The sequence below is a fragment of the Astatotilapia calliptera genome, chromosome 5, assembly GCF_964374335.1.
Source record: "Astatotilapia calliptera chromosome 5, fAstCal68.1, whole genome shotgun sequence".
NCBI lineage: Eukaryota > Metazoa > Chordata > Actinopteri > Cichliformes > Cichlidae > Astatotilapia > Astatotilapia calliptera.
In genome coordinates, this window is record NC_137426.1 from 17,303,010 (window position 1) to 17,319,529 (window position 16,520).

Below are 16,520 nucleotides of genomic sequence, written 5' to 3' on the forward strand. Positions count from 1 at the left end.
AGATATGAACAAAAATGTGTATTTTAATGGAGAGAAAAAAGTTAGGACACCCTACCCCCTAATAACTAGTGTTGCCCCCTTTGGCTGATATAACTTCAGTGAGACACTTTTTGTAGCCTTTTACCAGTCTCTGACATTGATTAGAAGAAAGTTTGCCCCACTCCACAATGCAGAATTCTTTCAGCTGGGGGTTTCTTGCATGTACAGCCCGTTTCAAGTCACCACACAGCATTTCAATGGGATTAAGATCAGGGCTTTGACTTGGCCATTCCAGGACTCTCCACTTCTTAGTTTTTAGCCAGTCCTTGGTGGATTTGCTGGTATGCTTTGGGTCATTGTCATGTTGCTGTCTCCAGTTCCGCTTCAGCTTTAATTGTTTGTTTGTTTTTTGTTTTACAGATGATTTCACATATTCTTCAAGCACCCTCTGATACACAGTCGAATTCATGATGGATTCTATGATGGTGAGCTGGCCAGGTCCTGCTGCAGCAAAGCATCCCCAAACTATGATACTGCCACATCCATGCTTCACAGTTGGTATGAGGTTCTTTTCTTGGAAGGCTGTATTTGGTTCATGCCAAACATGTCTACTGTTCTGGTGTCCAAATAATTCAATTTTAGACTCATCAGTCCAAAGAACATTATTCCAGAAGTCATTGTCTTTGTCTATGTTCACTCTGGCAAACTTCAGTCTGGCCTTAATGTTTCTCTTAGAGAGTGAAGTTTTCATCCTTGAACACCTCCCATAAAAGTCAAACTTGTGTAGTCTCGTTCTGATAGTAGAGTCACGCACTTTCACATCGACAGTAGCCAGAGCCAGCTGTAGTTCCCTGCTACTCTACACCAACCCCACTACACGAAGATGCCACACCAATAAAACCACTGTAGAGGAAGTAAACAACAGTGATTATCTTATTAGAACGCAGTGTTCTTCAGAGAAACATTGGTTCCTGGCATTTGTGTGGATGTTTCTTTGACACATAACACGTGCCCAAACATTGTTGCGAACCAAGCAAACAATGAACTGCGACCCCCCCCCCCCCCCCCCCCCAAAAAAAAAAAAACAATGCTCAGGAAGGGCTTAAAGGAAGAGCTTTTGATTTAGCCTCCAAATTTCCCAGATTCCAAGGACTGCATCCGCATGATACGTGAGGTCTTGAGGAACCAGAGGTGTGAAGGGTCAGAGGTGATTTAGCCGCAGGTAGGGGACTTACACAATGTTAGGAAGGTGGTTTTAATGCTGTGGCTTGGTGGTGTATTTCACATGAAAATATGCTGCTTCTTTTACTCCACTACCCAAAAGTATAAAACCTTTAAAACTAGCTAGGGTACTCTTTCCATTTTTGAAAATAGAAATACTATTATAGTTTTAAATAGTTTCAGAGGCGAGTGAAATGAGCTCAAAGAAAAAGTCAAGCTTTGGTTTTTTGCGCAGTTTTGTCAAATCAGCAAAATCTTCTGTCTTTCACATTTGTTTAAAATGTTAAAGAATAAAACAAGAAATGGAAGACTTCTGACCGAGAACATGAGGTACCAGGCAGAGAAAGCGCAGCAGCAGATTGGACTGAATAATTGTGAGCAACATCAAGCAGAGCAGGTGTGAAACAGCAGCAGGGATCACTTCTAGGATAAATGAGACTTACCAAATGCAAGTCTGTTTACAGAACATTTAAAGTAGAATCAAGGAATTTGGATAAAAAGGGTGTGTGATGTTTAAAACTCAGAAATTATGGCTATGATTTTCTTTTTTTTTTTTTTTTTCTCTTCTTAAATGACATCAGAAACAGCAGTATGCGACATTACGTGATGGCAGAGCTTCAGTTCATCCTTTGTCATTTTTTTTTTTTTTTTATAAATAGGACAGGGGGAATGAATGAGAGAAAGAGGGGGAGAGAAAGAAAGAAAACCAAAGGGGAGAAGAGACGGTGAGAGGGGGGGGGGAAGAGAGAGAAAAAAAAAAAAAAGAACTCCTGGGTCACCTGTATGGAGAAAAAAAAAAAACAAACAAAAAAAACAAACAGAGGAGACAGCAAACAACAAAGAGCAACATAATAATAGAGAAAACAAAGCACCATCACAATAAACTAGCTAGTCATAGATATCAATATTTACTAAATAATAAACGATATTGTGCAGCACGCAAGATAGACAGCGCACAGTGTGCTTTGAGGCAGCAGCCAAGAAAGCTTTAGTCCGCGTCTGTGAATACCCATGTGTGCATACCTGTGTGGATCAGCATGCTTGCATTCCAAAGGTTTCTCCACGTAATGATCTGCTAGGGAGTGTGGGGGGGCCACAGCCCCGTCCTCCAGGGTGTGAAGCGGGTATGGAGGAGATCAAAACTCCAGACATCCAGAGGCCCCCAGAACACAAGAGACCATGGAAGACCAACAGAGGGGCAGCCGCGCCACTGTTCCAGTAAGAGCTGAGGAGAGTCCCAGATGAGGGCTCGCCCAGCAGCCGCGGAGCAGAAGTCAGGGGGAGTTGCAGTGACGCGCCCGTGAGCTCCGCCGGCCCCCAGCTGTGCCTGAGTGACCGAGCCCCAGGCCGAGAGGCCGGGGGCACCCCACCTCCAAAGGGGCCCGAGCGAGCCCCAGGCCCCAGGCCCCGACAAGCGGCCGCCAAGGAGTGAGCCGGTGTGTACCCGGACGCCCACCCCCAGACACAAAGAACCACCAACACACCGACACCTGAGGGAGTCCGCCACCGGCAGGGGAAGTGGTGGTGGGGGGAGATAGGCCTCCAAACCTTGGAGGGCCTGAGGTGTCCCCAGAGAGGTGGGGTCTGATACCCAACCTGACATATAGACACAGACATACAGGCACACACAGACACAAACATCCATTCCCACCCTCATGCTCTCATATGCACTCACTCCACACTCAACCAACGTGGAGACAGACATAAAGAGACGCTGTACACACAATCACACTCCCCAAGCGTACTCTACAAACCGGGTCTAGGTACCCTTGCCCCTGGAGGGGGGAATTGCACCCAGACCCAGGTGGTGTTACCCTTTTCCCTGCGGTGGGGAGAGGCAGACCACCCCGACTCCGCAGCAGCAGGGAGGCCCCACACCCCAGACCGCAGTCGGACGGCCAACTCCTCCTACTAGCCCTCCCGCTCCAGCAGGCCGCAGAGAATGGGAGTGGGAGAAGACTCCAAACCTCCCTCCACCCGCTCATTGTAGTGTTGATGCATATGTGTTCTAAGGTGTAATTAAAACCCAGGAGGGCATGGAGCTACCTGCCAAGGAGCAGCAGGTAAGCGCATAGTCCCTCCTGCTAGCCCTCAATGACTAAGTGTATTTAAAATTGAGAGGTGGGCAACGACGTCAGGGGTGAGGTGTACACCCTGATGGTAATTTGGACTCCGTGATTGTGCCCACCCCCAAGATCCTATATGTATGTGTAATGAGAGTGTGAATAATGTGAATGTCTAAGTTGTGGGATAAAATTGAGGCAGAGGCAGCCAGAAGGGGACGGGGGGGGGGTAGCCTCCTCTGCACCCTGGTGACTCCAAGGCCCTGCATGTGTGGGTGGTTGTGGAGGAGCGGGAAGAGGGAGGCAGCTGGAGATGGGGAGGGAAGGAAGGGAGGGGCAGGTAACCCCTCCCTGGGGCCAGCTCCCCCGCTGACCCCAGTAGGCACTCCCACCCTCCGCAACCCGCCAGGGAAGGGGGGCCCAGGCCCATCAGACCGGGGCCCAGTGCAGTAGCGCCCTCCGGCTCCACAGAGCCCTGGACAGTCCACCCAACCCCACCACAGAGAAAACTGCACCCACCCCACCATCCACACATCTTCCAGACTACATAAGACGGTAAACGCCCAGGCTGAGATCTTCCTCCACCTCTCCTGTATCTCCCCCTCCTGTAGAGAGAGCCCCTGAGGAGAGGAAAGCTCCTGCAAGATGTGACCATCCCCCCCACCAGTTGAAGAGCCCCCCAGGCGGCTCGACGCACCGGCGGCACCCTGCTCCAGGGCCGGGCCCCCATGCACCCACCCGCCCACAACCCCGGCAGCACACCAACCAGGACCCAAGCCCCCGAGGCCCGGCCCGGGCCCCAGCCCAGAGACTGAGCGCCCCCAGAACCTCACGCCCATCCCGGACCCACCCAGGGGCAGCCAGGTTGCCAGGTCAGTAACCCACGCCCGTCAGCACAGACCCTCCCCTAGCCCCGCTGCACGCAGCCGCGAGGAAACAGTCACCTGAGAGCCAACAGAGCCCCCAACCGGACGTGACCGCTACCCCGGGTTGAGCCCCCCAAGGAAGATGCCTCCCGGGAACCCCCTGACGCCCTAAGCCTGTCCCTACCCCCTCACCAATCACAACAGTGAAGGCGGGACCAAACTATGACCCCCCACCCCCACTAGGTGATGGAGCTGATAAAAGGGGCCCAGAGCAATTGATCTAATGTGGTGGCAGAGGCTGTGTCAAGACTAATGTAATCTAATAGATAATTTCTATATTGGTTAGAATTAAGATTATTTTTATTTTTCCAGTTCATGAGGACTGTTTTCTTGGCTATGCATAGGGCAGTGAAAACCATATGGGCGATATTCTTTTCTGAAGTGACATTGTTACACCCCGGCCTAGGCAACCGGAGTGCAACATGACGTTTTGTGTTTTGATGTAAATAAATTCGTTTTGAGACACTTAAAAAAAAATTGGCGCCTTGCGTTGTAAATAAATATCATTTTGCTTTAAAGAAAAAAAAAAAAAAAAAAAAAAAAAAAAAAACACACGCAAAAACCCCACTAAAGCTCACCACCAAAATCCCGAAACGAAAGTATTTACAACAAACTATTTATTTACAACAAGACGTCAAACTATTTACAACGGGGGGAAGATCGCGACCATGACATACAGAAACACAGGGCTTAAATACATAGAAGGAGCAATTAGGGAATGGACCACAGGAGGGAAACACAGCTGGGGCAAATTAGACCTGACGAGACAAGGAAACGTAAACTGAACACACTAAGATAACAACAGACCTTCAAAGTAAAACAGGAAACACATGACAGTCACGCAAAAACAAAACACTGACAACACCGAAACGTAACAACATTATCTAAGCTGCCCAGTAGACACACTAAGGGGGAAGTTGGAATGTTACATTTCAGACACTTTGATAAGTCTTCACATATCTCGCGCCAAAACTTTTGCACTGGTGGACAGAACCAAAGAGCGTGGATGTAATTGTCTGGTGTATTGCCTTGACAGTGTGAGCAGTTGTTGGAAGATGTAAAGCCCATCTTGAACATCCGATGACCTGTATAGTGCACTCTATGAAGTATTTTGTATTGTATTAATTGCAGACTGGGATTTTTAATTAATTTAAAAGTTTTTAAGCAAATCTGAGACCAGAAGTTTTGGTCTAGGTTGACTGATAAATCTGCTTCCCACTTTGCAGTAGGAAGGGATATTGATTCATCTAATTTAGAAAGTGTTCTGTATATTTTAGATAATAATTTGGGGGATTTAAGAGTAAGAAAATGTGCCGCACTTAGTGGTGTTTGTAATTCAACTTGACTGAGGTTAAATTTCTTTTTTACTATGGATTTAATTTGTTGATATTCTAAAAACCTTGTCTTGTTGATCCCATATTGTTCAACTAGTCTGTCAAATGGAATAAATTCTGTTCCCTCTAATATATGTTCTAAGTATTTAATTCCTTTACAACTCCATTCTGGGAAATTAATCATATTATTGTTTTGTAATATGTCAGGGTTATTCCAGATAGGTGTACGTTTGCATGGGATTAATGAAGACTCCGTTATTTTTAGAAACTCCCACCATGCTGTTAGAGAAAAGCTGATGTTGATACTTTTAAAGCATTCATGTCATGTCATGACCGAGAACATGAGGTACCAGGCAGAGAAAGCGCAGCAGCAGATTGGACTGAATAATTGTGAGCAACATCAAGCAGAGCAGGTGTGAAACAGCAGCAGGGATCACTTCTAGGATAAATGAGACTTACCAAATGCAAGTCTGTTTACAGAACATTTAAAGTAGAATCAAGGAATTTAGATAAAAAGGGTGTGTGATGTTTAAAACTCAGAAATTATGGCTATGATTTTCAAACAGACATGTACTGTTGTTTGTTTTTGTAAATATTTGGATGCAAACTTAAATCAGCCAAATACATAAATAAAAATACACCTTTTATTTACATTGTAACTGCATACCCCTCTGAAATCCTTTGCTATAACCTGATATACACCCCCTAGAAATGTAACTACACGTCGACTCTCACCGACATCTTGGTTAGGTACACCTCTTCAACTCCTGATTAGCCGATTACATGGCTTGATCTCAGTGCATTTGGTCGTTATGGTCAAGATGACTTGCAGAAGTTCAAGCCAGACATCACAAGGAGAAGAAAGGTGATTTACGTGACTATTAATGTGGCATATTTGTTAGTGCCAGATGAGCTGGTCTGATTATGTTAGAAACTTTTGATGTACTGGGAATTTCCCACAGAACCATCTCTTGAGTTTACCGAGAATCATCTGAAAAACAAGACACCCAGCCAACAGCAGTTCTCTCGGTGAAAATATCTTGTTGATTCAAGAGGTGACTGGCCATATTGTTTTGAGCAGCTAGGAAGGCAAAAATAAGTCAACCACTTGTTACAACCAAGGTTGTAACCAGAAGAGCATCTTTGAATGTACAGCACGCCAGTCTTTGAAGCAGATGGGTTACAGTAGCAGAAAACCACAGTCTGTACCACTCTTGTCAACTAAAAACAGGAAACTGAGGCTGAGATGTGTATGTACTAAGCAAAATTAGACAAGAAAAGATTGGAAAGATGTTGCCTGCTCTGATTCTCAATTTCTGCTACGGCATCCTGATGGTTCGGTTATGATGGCTTCTTCCAGCAGGATAATGCACAAACTTCAAATCATCAAGATCATCAGATCTGAATCCAACAGAGCACCTTTGGATGTGGTAAAACAGGAGATTTGCATCATGGACTCAAACATGACAAATCTGCAGCAACTGTCACACAGTTGCTTCAGTGGACCCAAACATGGACTAAATCTCTGAGGAATGTTTTAAGAGAATTAAGACGGCTATGACAAAAGAGATTTAACATGGTACTAGCAAGGTGTACCTAATAAAGCGTCTGATGAGCGTATGTGACCGACGTCGATCTTCAGCCCCCCCGTTGTAGAAATATTTTGCAAATGAGGAAATTAAATTCACAGAATATCCCACAGAGCACATGCAGCATACAGAAGCGTGAATGAGCGGATATCTGTGCCCTCTGTCACATGGAGGAAACCACAGCTATTTCAACTAGTTGACTTCATGGCCCAATATTGTCAAGCAGTTTCTGCAAACTGCAAGGAACCCAGCCTAGTTTCTGAAAGACTGTGACTGAACTCTTTAGGGCAGCCACTGCTGCATGACCAGAGTGTTTTCTTGAATATGTATTTTTTTTAAAAATATATAATTTAAAGTGTAGCTGTGCCATTTTGCTTTAAAATAATTTGCTTAATCTTTGACATTTTGTCATCTAGTGCAGTTGACCTACATTTTTTTAAAGTGTGGTTTTGGTATCCAAACACATTTTTGAGGTTACCTTACATGTAATACACAATATAGTGATGTGTGGTATCTTAACAAAAGAAAATGATTCTTTCAGCAAAACTGTACACACAAGATATGCATTTTACAACAAACATTGGATATAGATGTAATATATTATGATGACTGTAGACTACACCTCTCTCCATATTTACATTTTTATTTCCAGCACGGCTTATATATATTTATATATACATATATATACAAATATAAACAATAAGTAACAGTTTCTGCCTTCAAAGTGGAAATAGTTGTGTACCTTAACATCAGTCTTTCATGCATATGAGTCTTGCTTCGTGTGCTCAGTGCAGTAATTGGAACTCTCCGGCACTGACATTAGTGACTGTTTGCCATCTTCTTGCTGTGGGGTGCTAAAAGACTCCTCTTCCTCTCCATAGGGGAGCTTACAGTCAGGTTTTATCAAGTCCGCAGGTATGAAAGCTGGTGTCCCACAGGACCCGTTTCCTATGTGCAAAGTGATGTTAACGTTGACGTGTGGGCTGGTAGTCATGGGCGTGATGATCTGAGGGCTGCTGGGCTGAGAGGACGTCTGTGTTTGGATACTGGGCTGTGGTGCAGCAGAGTCTTTGTTGGAGTGTAAAGTCTTGGGCTCGGACAGAACAGACAATGGATTGTCAAGCGCAAAAGTGGAATGTAAAGGGCTGATGGATTCCTGGCTGCTGCAACCATCAGTTCTAGTTAAAGTTTCGGTATTGGTTGTGCATTGACTGTGATCACTGCTGGCTTCCCCTTTTTCTAGCAGGCACTCATTTTCTTGTGATGCAACTTTAAATAAAGTCAGCTGAGTTTTCCCACTGTATTTCTGCAGGGAGGAAGAAAAAGAGAAGTTCATTTCCAGCGGATTTTAAAAAAAATCACAAACACTGAGCTATTCTGCCATAAAGACAAATTTTATGGTGCCTACCAAGCCCAGTTTTTATTGATGCTTTTATTGGAAGTCGCACTGTGGTTACAGTTAGCAGTGGTGTTGTACTGGACTGGATTATATCAATAAACGTGCAAATGGGAATGTTTCATGATTTAATTGTTGTAAAACTGAACGCAATCAACTTTAAAAGGGGGAGAATAAATGGCAGTGATCTTGTACTGAATTGCAGACCACAGAGGATGTGTACTTTACTAAATGTAGGGTGTATTCAGTATGAAAGATAGAAAGCCGAGACTTACTTCGTCAGCAGTCTCACAGTTTCCGTTTGCATCCACCTTAGGAGATAAACTTGCAGTGTCTAAGAAAAAAGAACAATGGTTGTAAGTAAGAGAGGGAAAGTGTAATAAAAACTGTTCCTTGTAAAGAAGTTAAAAACTAACTGGTCCTTATCATTCTCTAATGTAACTCAGAAATAAACATAATGCCTATAAAAGCATATATTTACCTTTCTTGCAGATTTTTTGACAATAACATAGCAGAAAAAGGATGATGGTGATGACAAGTAATCCAGTGACAGAAGCAATTAATCCAACTAAGAGAGGTAAGCAGAGATACATCTCAAAAGAAGCAAAACAAGAGCACTTTTGAAATACTTTTCATACACAGCTGTTTTCTTATGAGTAGTCTGAAAGTTAGTCAGTTATAGTACCATAACTGCTGTCAGGCGGTGGGGTCAGTAGGCTTGTTACTAAATAGGTGGAGGGTTCTTCTGAAACTGAGGCAGACTGTGTGGTGCTTCTTAGCAGAGATGTCGAGCCTGAGCTTGGTGCAACTGTGGTCGTGCTTGTGCTGGGAGTTGTACCGACACTCTTCTTGTGATTGTCAGTTGTTGTCGACTGTGAGTACGGTTCACACACATTGTCTGATTCAGTATTGCCTTCTCTAAGAACAGCCCTCCCATTGCAGCTGAAGAGAACAAAGAGAAGGGTCAGCAATTTGAGTCTGGAACACCTTTGTGGAAATACCATAGCTCTCCTTCACTCACTCTGTGTGGGGCTGGCAGGGGTCAGTGGAGGAGGTCTTGTCAGAGAACGTGCCTTCGGGACATATTTTACACTTCACATCTGAATTTGGTGTGCCTGGCAACAACAGAAAAACATTTAATTTAATGACGTGTTTCACTCTATGACTTGTATTGTATGGAACATGTTACAAAACAACATTAATAAAAGCACTGGCATATTGAGACTTCATGGGAAATATCAGAGAGACTGAATAGAAATCTGTAGAAAAAAACGCTGTAGCTGCGAAGAGTGCATCTGACCCACTGTCCCGAAAAAAGCAGTCACATGAGCACAGTATACCGACAGCTATATTGCACTAAGGATAAAGGTCAATATACTAATAATGTCATAACATGGTATTTGTTGAGTGATTTGGTGGGATGAGCCAGAATAATTGATCATGTTGATGACTCTTGATTGATCTATAAATGAATCTGTAACAGCATATAACTTTGTCAATGAGTGGAGTATATCTACGAGGAGGCTGAGGGCCGACACCAGTACTTTTTCTATTCCAGTAACCACTAAAGTTAAAGCTATACTTAGAAAAGGGCCTGTTCTTGTTAAATCAAAACATCAACCCAGATAAGTGTGGACTGTGGGAGGAAATTAAAGCACCCAGAGGAAACTCGCACAGGCAATCAGGAGGTCTTGCTTGAGGCAAAAGTGCTAACCACTGCACCAGCATGTACCCCTCTCCTTTTATTTTTGTTATATTTTTATTAGTAGTAATTACAGAAGACCCTCACAGAAAGAAGTTGGCTCATCTGACAAATGGTACATCCTTAAATTTCAAAATATTGTTTTAAGATGTACCATAAAAACATAGTGACAAGAGAGATATAAAAAAAAAAGTTTTACCTTTTACAGACACTCCCAAGCCAGGTTTGCATTGTTTGTATTTTTTGCAGTCTGAGCAGTATGGATTGTCATATCCCAAGCGGCAGAACCTCCCAGGTCTGCAAATACACTTGGACGGTGTTGTAGAGGAGCAGTTCTGTGCATACTGTAAACCTTTTTCTAGTTGAAGACAGAAAAGTATTCTTTGCTCACATCCATTGCTTGTTGGTATTAAACAAAACAATAACTGGACAAATATGAGTGTAATAACATGGAGATGTACAGTTCATCCACTGACCTTCTTTGCATTTTTGACAGCTATTACAGTTTGGATAGAAGTTAAAGTTCTCTCGATACTGATCCGGAGGACATGGTGTACACACAGTATCGGTAGTTTCAGTGCAACGTGTGTCCCCTCGATAGCCTGTAATTATATCATTTTAGTTACTTAACTTACATTTATATTTAATTTACAAGTTTTATATGCATTTTATTACTGCACATAGGTACCGTAACTCTACAAAAGCCCCAAAAAGGCCAAAAGCACAAGTTTAATGTTATTTGTCATAGTTGTTAATTGTTTAGCCTAATAAAATCTGGTCATACTTTGATAACGTAACAGTGACACATACAATGCATTATAATACAATACTTTATACTCTGTCCCTGAGTGCATTAAGTTATTGCAACTATAGCATTTAATACACACATTTAACCGATAAAAGGCAGTCCAATAAAATGTCTGCTGCACTCATTCAGTGGTAAAGTGGGAAGTAAAACAATTAACTTCATACTGAGTGGGAGAGATGAGATTAGTGAGCATGGGAGATCAAGTTATCTCATGAGCAGGGGTGGAGCGAGGGCAAAACGGCTGAAATGCTTCAAAGTAAAACTGATTTCCAGCTCAGTGTGGCCCAAATCACTGTTGTCACAGCAGGAGGTTCACAAAGCCAAAAACACACACAAGCCACTGCTTAACAAAAGAGGAAATAAACAGAGGGAAATCCTTGTGTGAATGCACCTTTTGTTAGTGCAGTCATTACGAAACCCAGCCTACCTGCAGTATTAACCAGCATTTTTGTTCGGAGTCAGGAAGTACACAATTACCAAGCTGGTAGTTTTTGTTGCAGAAAGAACAAAAAAGCCCCTGTTCTCTATTCCTCAAATCCCATAAAGTCCACCACTGAGTAATACCTTAGTATTTAATATATCTGTATCATTCAAAAGAGTGTTCATTGTTACTACTTGTTGACAGGTACTACCTGTTTATGTTACAGTATACACATTGTATTTTAACTATGAAATTCTACATAGTAATAGCTTGATTTTTCATGTCTATTTCAGTTTGTAATAGATGTGGAACTGTAGACTTTTATGAGGCTTTGTGTGTGCACCTTTCCAAATGAAGTTGGGCGGTCTGTGTTTGTTAAGCTGTGTTATGTGTAAGGTATTAAAATTCTGCTTTAAATCTTTAAGTAATTAACAGTATTGTGCGTTTGCTTTCCTTCGTCTCTGAGGATGAAAGAGCAGCTTATAAATACATATAATTAGTCACAGTAGGTGAAAATTTCCTTCTTTCACACCTTCACACCCAAGTTTTACTAACATGTTTCATGACATGCGTTAGTGCTCATCGTGTAGTGATGCAACTTTCAGAATAGCTTATGCCTGACCATTGTTTATCTAGTCTAACTGTTGTGGTGGAAAGTTTTGTAAAAAAAAAAAAATGCAGTCTTTGTTATGTTTACAGGACAACTCTTACCAGGGCGACACTTTGTACAGCACAGGCCATTGTGATTGTACTCTGTGTCATTTCGACACTGTCCATTTTCACTCTTGTAGGGTGTAGAGCAGACCTATGGGAAACAGACAAATACTTGAGCGCATCTCATTTTCTGCTCCTTAGATGTAGACAGCGAAGAATGCTGTAACCCTCCAACCCAGAGCCAGTAATTCAGGTAAATTTAGTAATTCTGAAATTACAAATTTATGTGGAAAGTGTATGACGTTTTTGCTATAAATGTTCTCAGAAGTAGACAATAAGCGTAAACATTAGCAAACTCAGTTAAGATAGTAATTTCAAAATCAAAGATTTAGTCACTGTCTGATATAGGAAACAGACAGGTTGAGATATAACCTGCTGTACTTTTGAGTATGTTAAATAGGACCTTAAAGTAGAACCAGACTACCCACACCTTCGCCCACTTTTTCCTTTCTGGTAATGGTGCTGGCCCCAGTGCAGACATGGTCAAACAAGCAAACTCTTGTTCAGAATTCATAGGAAGTGACTCTTTTTTCTGCAGTATTTCTGGGCGTTTGGGCAGTGCACGCATACCAATGCCTTAACTCACATGCCATCTCTGCCTGTGCTTCTGTCTCACACACCAAAAGATAGTAAAGACTGAAGTACATTGTAGCTGCTTGCACACCTGTCCTATGCACACACAAAAAAAACATGAAACTCCCTCACCGCAGTGGCCTCCAATGACAAGCAAAATGAACGATTATGCTGACTGCAGCACCGTGTTTCTCGTATTACAGGAAACAGAGGCGGCGACCTGGAAGCGCTGGGTTCCTAAGCAGTAAATTCTTGTGTAGTGTGACCACCGGTACTACTGCGAGTCATGACAAAGGTGATTTATGAAGCACTTTGTTCTTATTTCCTGACAGTTAATCAGTGATAATAGTCTGTGTTTTCCTCCAGCTCTCGGCTTCATGCCTAAAACAACTAATGATTTACAGAAAAGCACAGTGATACAGGGAGATAACAGAAAGAGCTGCTCCTTCATTTCTGCAATGAGATATTCAGTCTGAAACTCCATTAGAGAGCAAGTAACCGAAACCAAACATTCATACAGGTTCACCACAGCACAACCTATTCATTAAAATTCCACGGTAAAACTTACTGTAATATGATCACATTGATACAGACTATTAAGAAATGCTTTAAAAGAAATGAAAAACTCTCCGTTTGTTGGTTTCAGGACAGGTGATCAGATTAAACAATATACAGAAACACATTAGAAAGGTTAAATTACATGACAGAAGTTAGACATCTACATTAAATCTTTAATGTTAATGACGGTCTTTCAGTGATTTCAGAGAACTGCGTCTTCAGTTCCTTTTCCATTTAAACTGTCCCTCTGGTCATTAGCTGAATCCCACTGCACTGGTATTCATCCAGTCTGCGATGAACAGTACAATCAAGTGTGACAGACTTAAAGACAGTGACAAAGCCTACCTTGATAGTTTGGGCACACAGCAGAAACAGCAGTAAAAGCGTGTCCTTCATTGCTTCTTTAAAGTAAACCACAGAGGAGACGAGTCGGCAGCCAGCGTGCGCACTGTACTTTTCATTTCTAGGCGGGTCAACACTCACTGTGCTCATGTGTAAGCAGGAGTAGTTTCCTTGAACTGAGTTAAGTAGTTGGAGGAAGTAAACCAGTAACACGTATTCACATATCTGTAAAAACCTAATACGAAGTGGTACAGTTCATGTTTAAAAAGCGATGTTGGACTCCCACATGTTTACATATGATATCCGTTATAAATGCGCAGTATAAGATTGCTATGATCTCAGCGTTTGTTTACCTGGGGTAATTCAGTGTCTGCTAAAAGAGTAAGATTTACTCCAGCTGCTGGCTGTGCCGTGAGGAAACAATGGTGTTTATGGATAATATTTCTTTCATGTTAAAGTAAAATTTAGACTTCTACAAAGAAATGTCTGCCTATGGACAGAACACCAGTATGAATAGGTAATAATTAATTTAGTACATATGAAAAGGGGTCGTTAGGTCAGTAACATGATGTGCCAAAAAGTTTGTCACATAAAAAAATTAAGAAATAGACCTTTGAACAACAACTTGGAAGTCATTTTTAATCCACATCTTTTCGCATTATGTAGATTTGCTAAGTGGTCTTTACTAGTTTCAACAAGAAGGTAGGGCTTTATTATCAGTATCTAAACATCTGAGTGAAAAGACATTGGATCTGGCATTCTCAGCTACTAAGTTCTATTTAGTCACGTAAACAAAGAGTTTTATTCAGCTAAAATGCATGTGACATTAGTGTTTAGCTATAAGCATTAAATTTGCTGATGTGCATTGAGATGAGGATTGTGTGTCTGTTGCCCTTCAACGCTCGAACGTAGATCAGCATAAATGCACCAGAATTACTTCCCACTTATCGTGGTTACATCTGCCTAATTATGCTGCTTTAAATTCAAACTCAGCAATCAAGTTCTGCTGCTGAGGGCTGTACTGCAAAATAGCATTTGGGACTTAGCAGGGTTACTTAAGGTTCAGCCCTGAGTTTTTAGTGTCACAAAGATTGTTGGAAGATAATGAAAAACATCGTCTTGGAGTTGTAAGATTCAAAATAAGGACATTGTCCTAAAACCTAAGTTTTGATACTCATGTGTAAGCAGGAGCAGTTTCCTTGAACTGAGTTAAGAAGTTGAAGGAAGAAAACCAGTAACACACATTCACATATCTGTGAAACCTAAGTTTTGATACTTGTCACCCTATATACATTTGTAAGCCTGCTTACAAGTTTGAATTGTGCTTTTGTATTTCTTCAGTCCATTTAACACGACCAGGGTTAGGGCTGAAAGAGCAAGCCGAATCTTGTCTTACCTGCCATAAGACTAGCATAATTTAAGCAACAACACACTAGATACAATATGTAATTATAGTCAGATTCACCTGTGCCTTAATGAAGGCGTAGTGATTCTGGTAAACGTTAGGTTTTGTTGGCAGCTTTCCTTTCCAGTTGTAAATGGACTTTATCTGTAAGCATTTGTCTAGTCTAAATCACAATTGCATTGCTTTTAGCCTGTATTATGCCAACAGCATACTTCTCCATGTGGTCGGTAGACTAGATTGGGAGATCTTGGATCAGCTTATGGAGCTGAAAACTACTTTAATTTGATCATTTAATAGGATTTTTGATGTTCGGGGAAAAACTGACAGGTAATAAAAAGTTAAGCGCTGTGTCAACAATTCATTCAAAAAATAGAAGTGCTAAAAAAAATATGTATTGAAGTCACCTTTAAAACAGGAAGTGAATGCCCTAGATTTCTTTATACACAGCAACCTAGATGCACAGCCGTCTATAGAGCACAGCTTGCAAATTATATGGGTCAAATGCAATGGCTATTGTACTACCTAATCTACTCAAAGGATTGATGTGGATAGATATGTGTGTCTAGACTTATAGTTTTGTCACATGAATAAAGATTTTTAAGTTCCTTTTTAATGATCTAAAAAAAAGAAACCAGAAACACAGGTTCAACTCTGTGGCTGCTAGCTGACATTGCTCAAGAGTCTTTGGGTGAGACGTTCCCAGCTTGATCTCTCTGTGGAGACATGGGAATAGTGAAAGGCAGAGAGGTTTGTTTTATCATACTTTACACCTCAACTGTTTTATTCTTGTTAAGACATGTTTTCTGCTATGACACTGAATGCGTTTGTGCTTTGCCCAGTCTGATGCCCCTGTGCCGCAGTGTTTGTTCCTGTGTGAGAAGTTGACATTTCATAATAAAGTTTCCCCTCCCACATTGTCATCACGTCTCTGCTGCTCAGCAGTATCAGCCCTCTTGTCCATTACAGTCTTCTAATGTTTAATCTAAAATAAAAAACTTTTTTCATGAAATTCTGAGCTTATTTTAGAGCATTAGCCTCACCTGAGTTTCATGTTGTAGTAAAAAACCACAACAAGGTGAATTGAAACCTTTTTAAAGGTTTTTCTAAATATCTTAACTTTCACGTGATAGGGCACTGATTTTGCATATAGTACTGATGACTAATTTCCAAAAGTACAGCATGATATTTGTTAATGACAGACATGAAACATTCTTGAGACGGGAATGAACGCACTGCTTGCTTCTATTTCTGAAGAAGTCAGTCTAAATATTTCACAGCAAATTGCGCATACCATCGAAATCCCAAAATGCATCTATGCCACCGTTACCAGCCATAATGATGATTATGCAATGCCATCTTGTCACTCTCTAGTGACTTTCAGATCCTGTTTTCGCTGAAGGAAGAAAAAGTTGGTGCTTCTAACAAATACACTGAAAGGTTTAACGACCATAATCAACAGGGTTAGATTCGTTTATTGACAAGTGTTAGA

At 41.8% G+C, this 16,520-nt stretch overlaps 1 protein-coding gene across 1 annotated transcript; it reads right to left on the reverse strand.

Moving 5' to 3' along the window:
• Window positions 1-7,739: 7,739 nt before the first annotated feature.
• On the reverse strand, window positions 7,740-14,232 carry tnfrsf1b (tumor necrosis factor receptor superfamily, member 1B). Its single transcript, XM_026167654.2, has 9 exons — window positions 13,630-14,232; window positions 12,151-12,244; window positions 10,687-10,812; window positions 10,410-10,568; window positions 9,530-9,623; window positions 9,194-9,450; window positions 8,990-9,076; window positions 8,784-8,842; window positions 7,740-8,418 (listed from the first exon to the last, which is right to left on the reverse strand). The coding sequence occupies exons 1-9, from the start codon at window positions 13,774-13,776 to the stop codon at window positions 7,870-7,872; spliced, it is 1,572 nt and encodes a 523-aa protein (XP_026023439.2). The 5' UTR covers window positions 13,777-14,232; the 3' UTR covers window positions 7,740-7,869.
• Window positions 14,233-16,520: the final 2,288 nt, after the last annotated feature.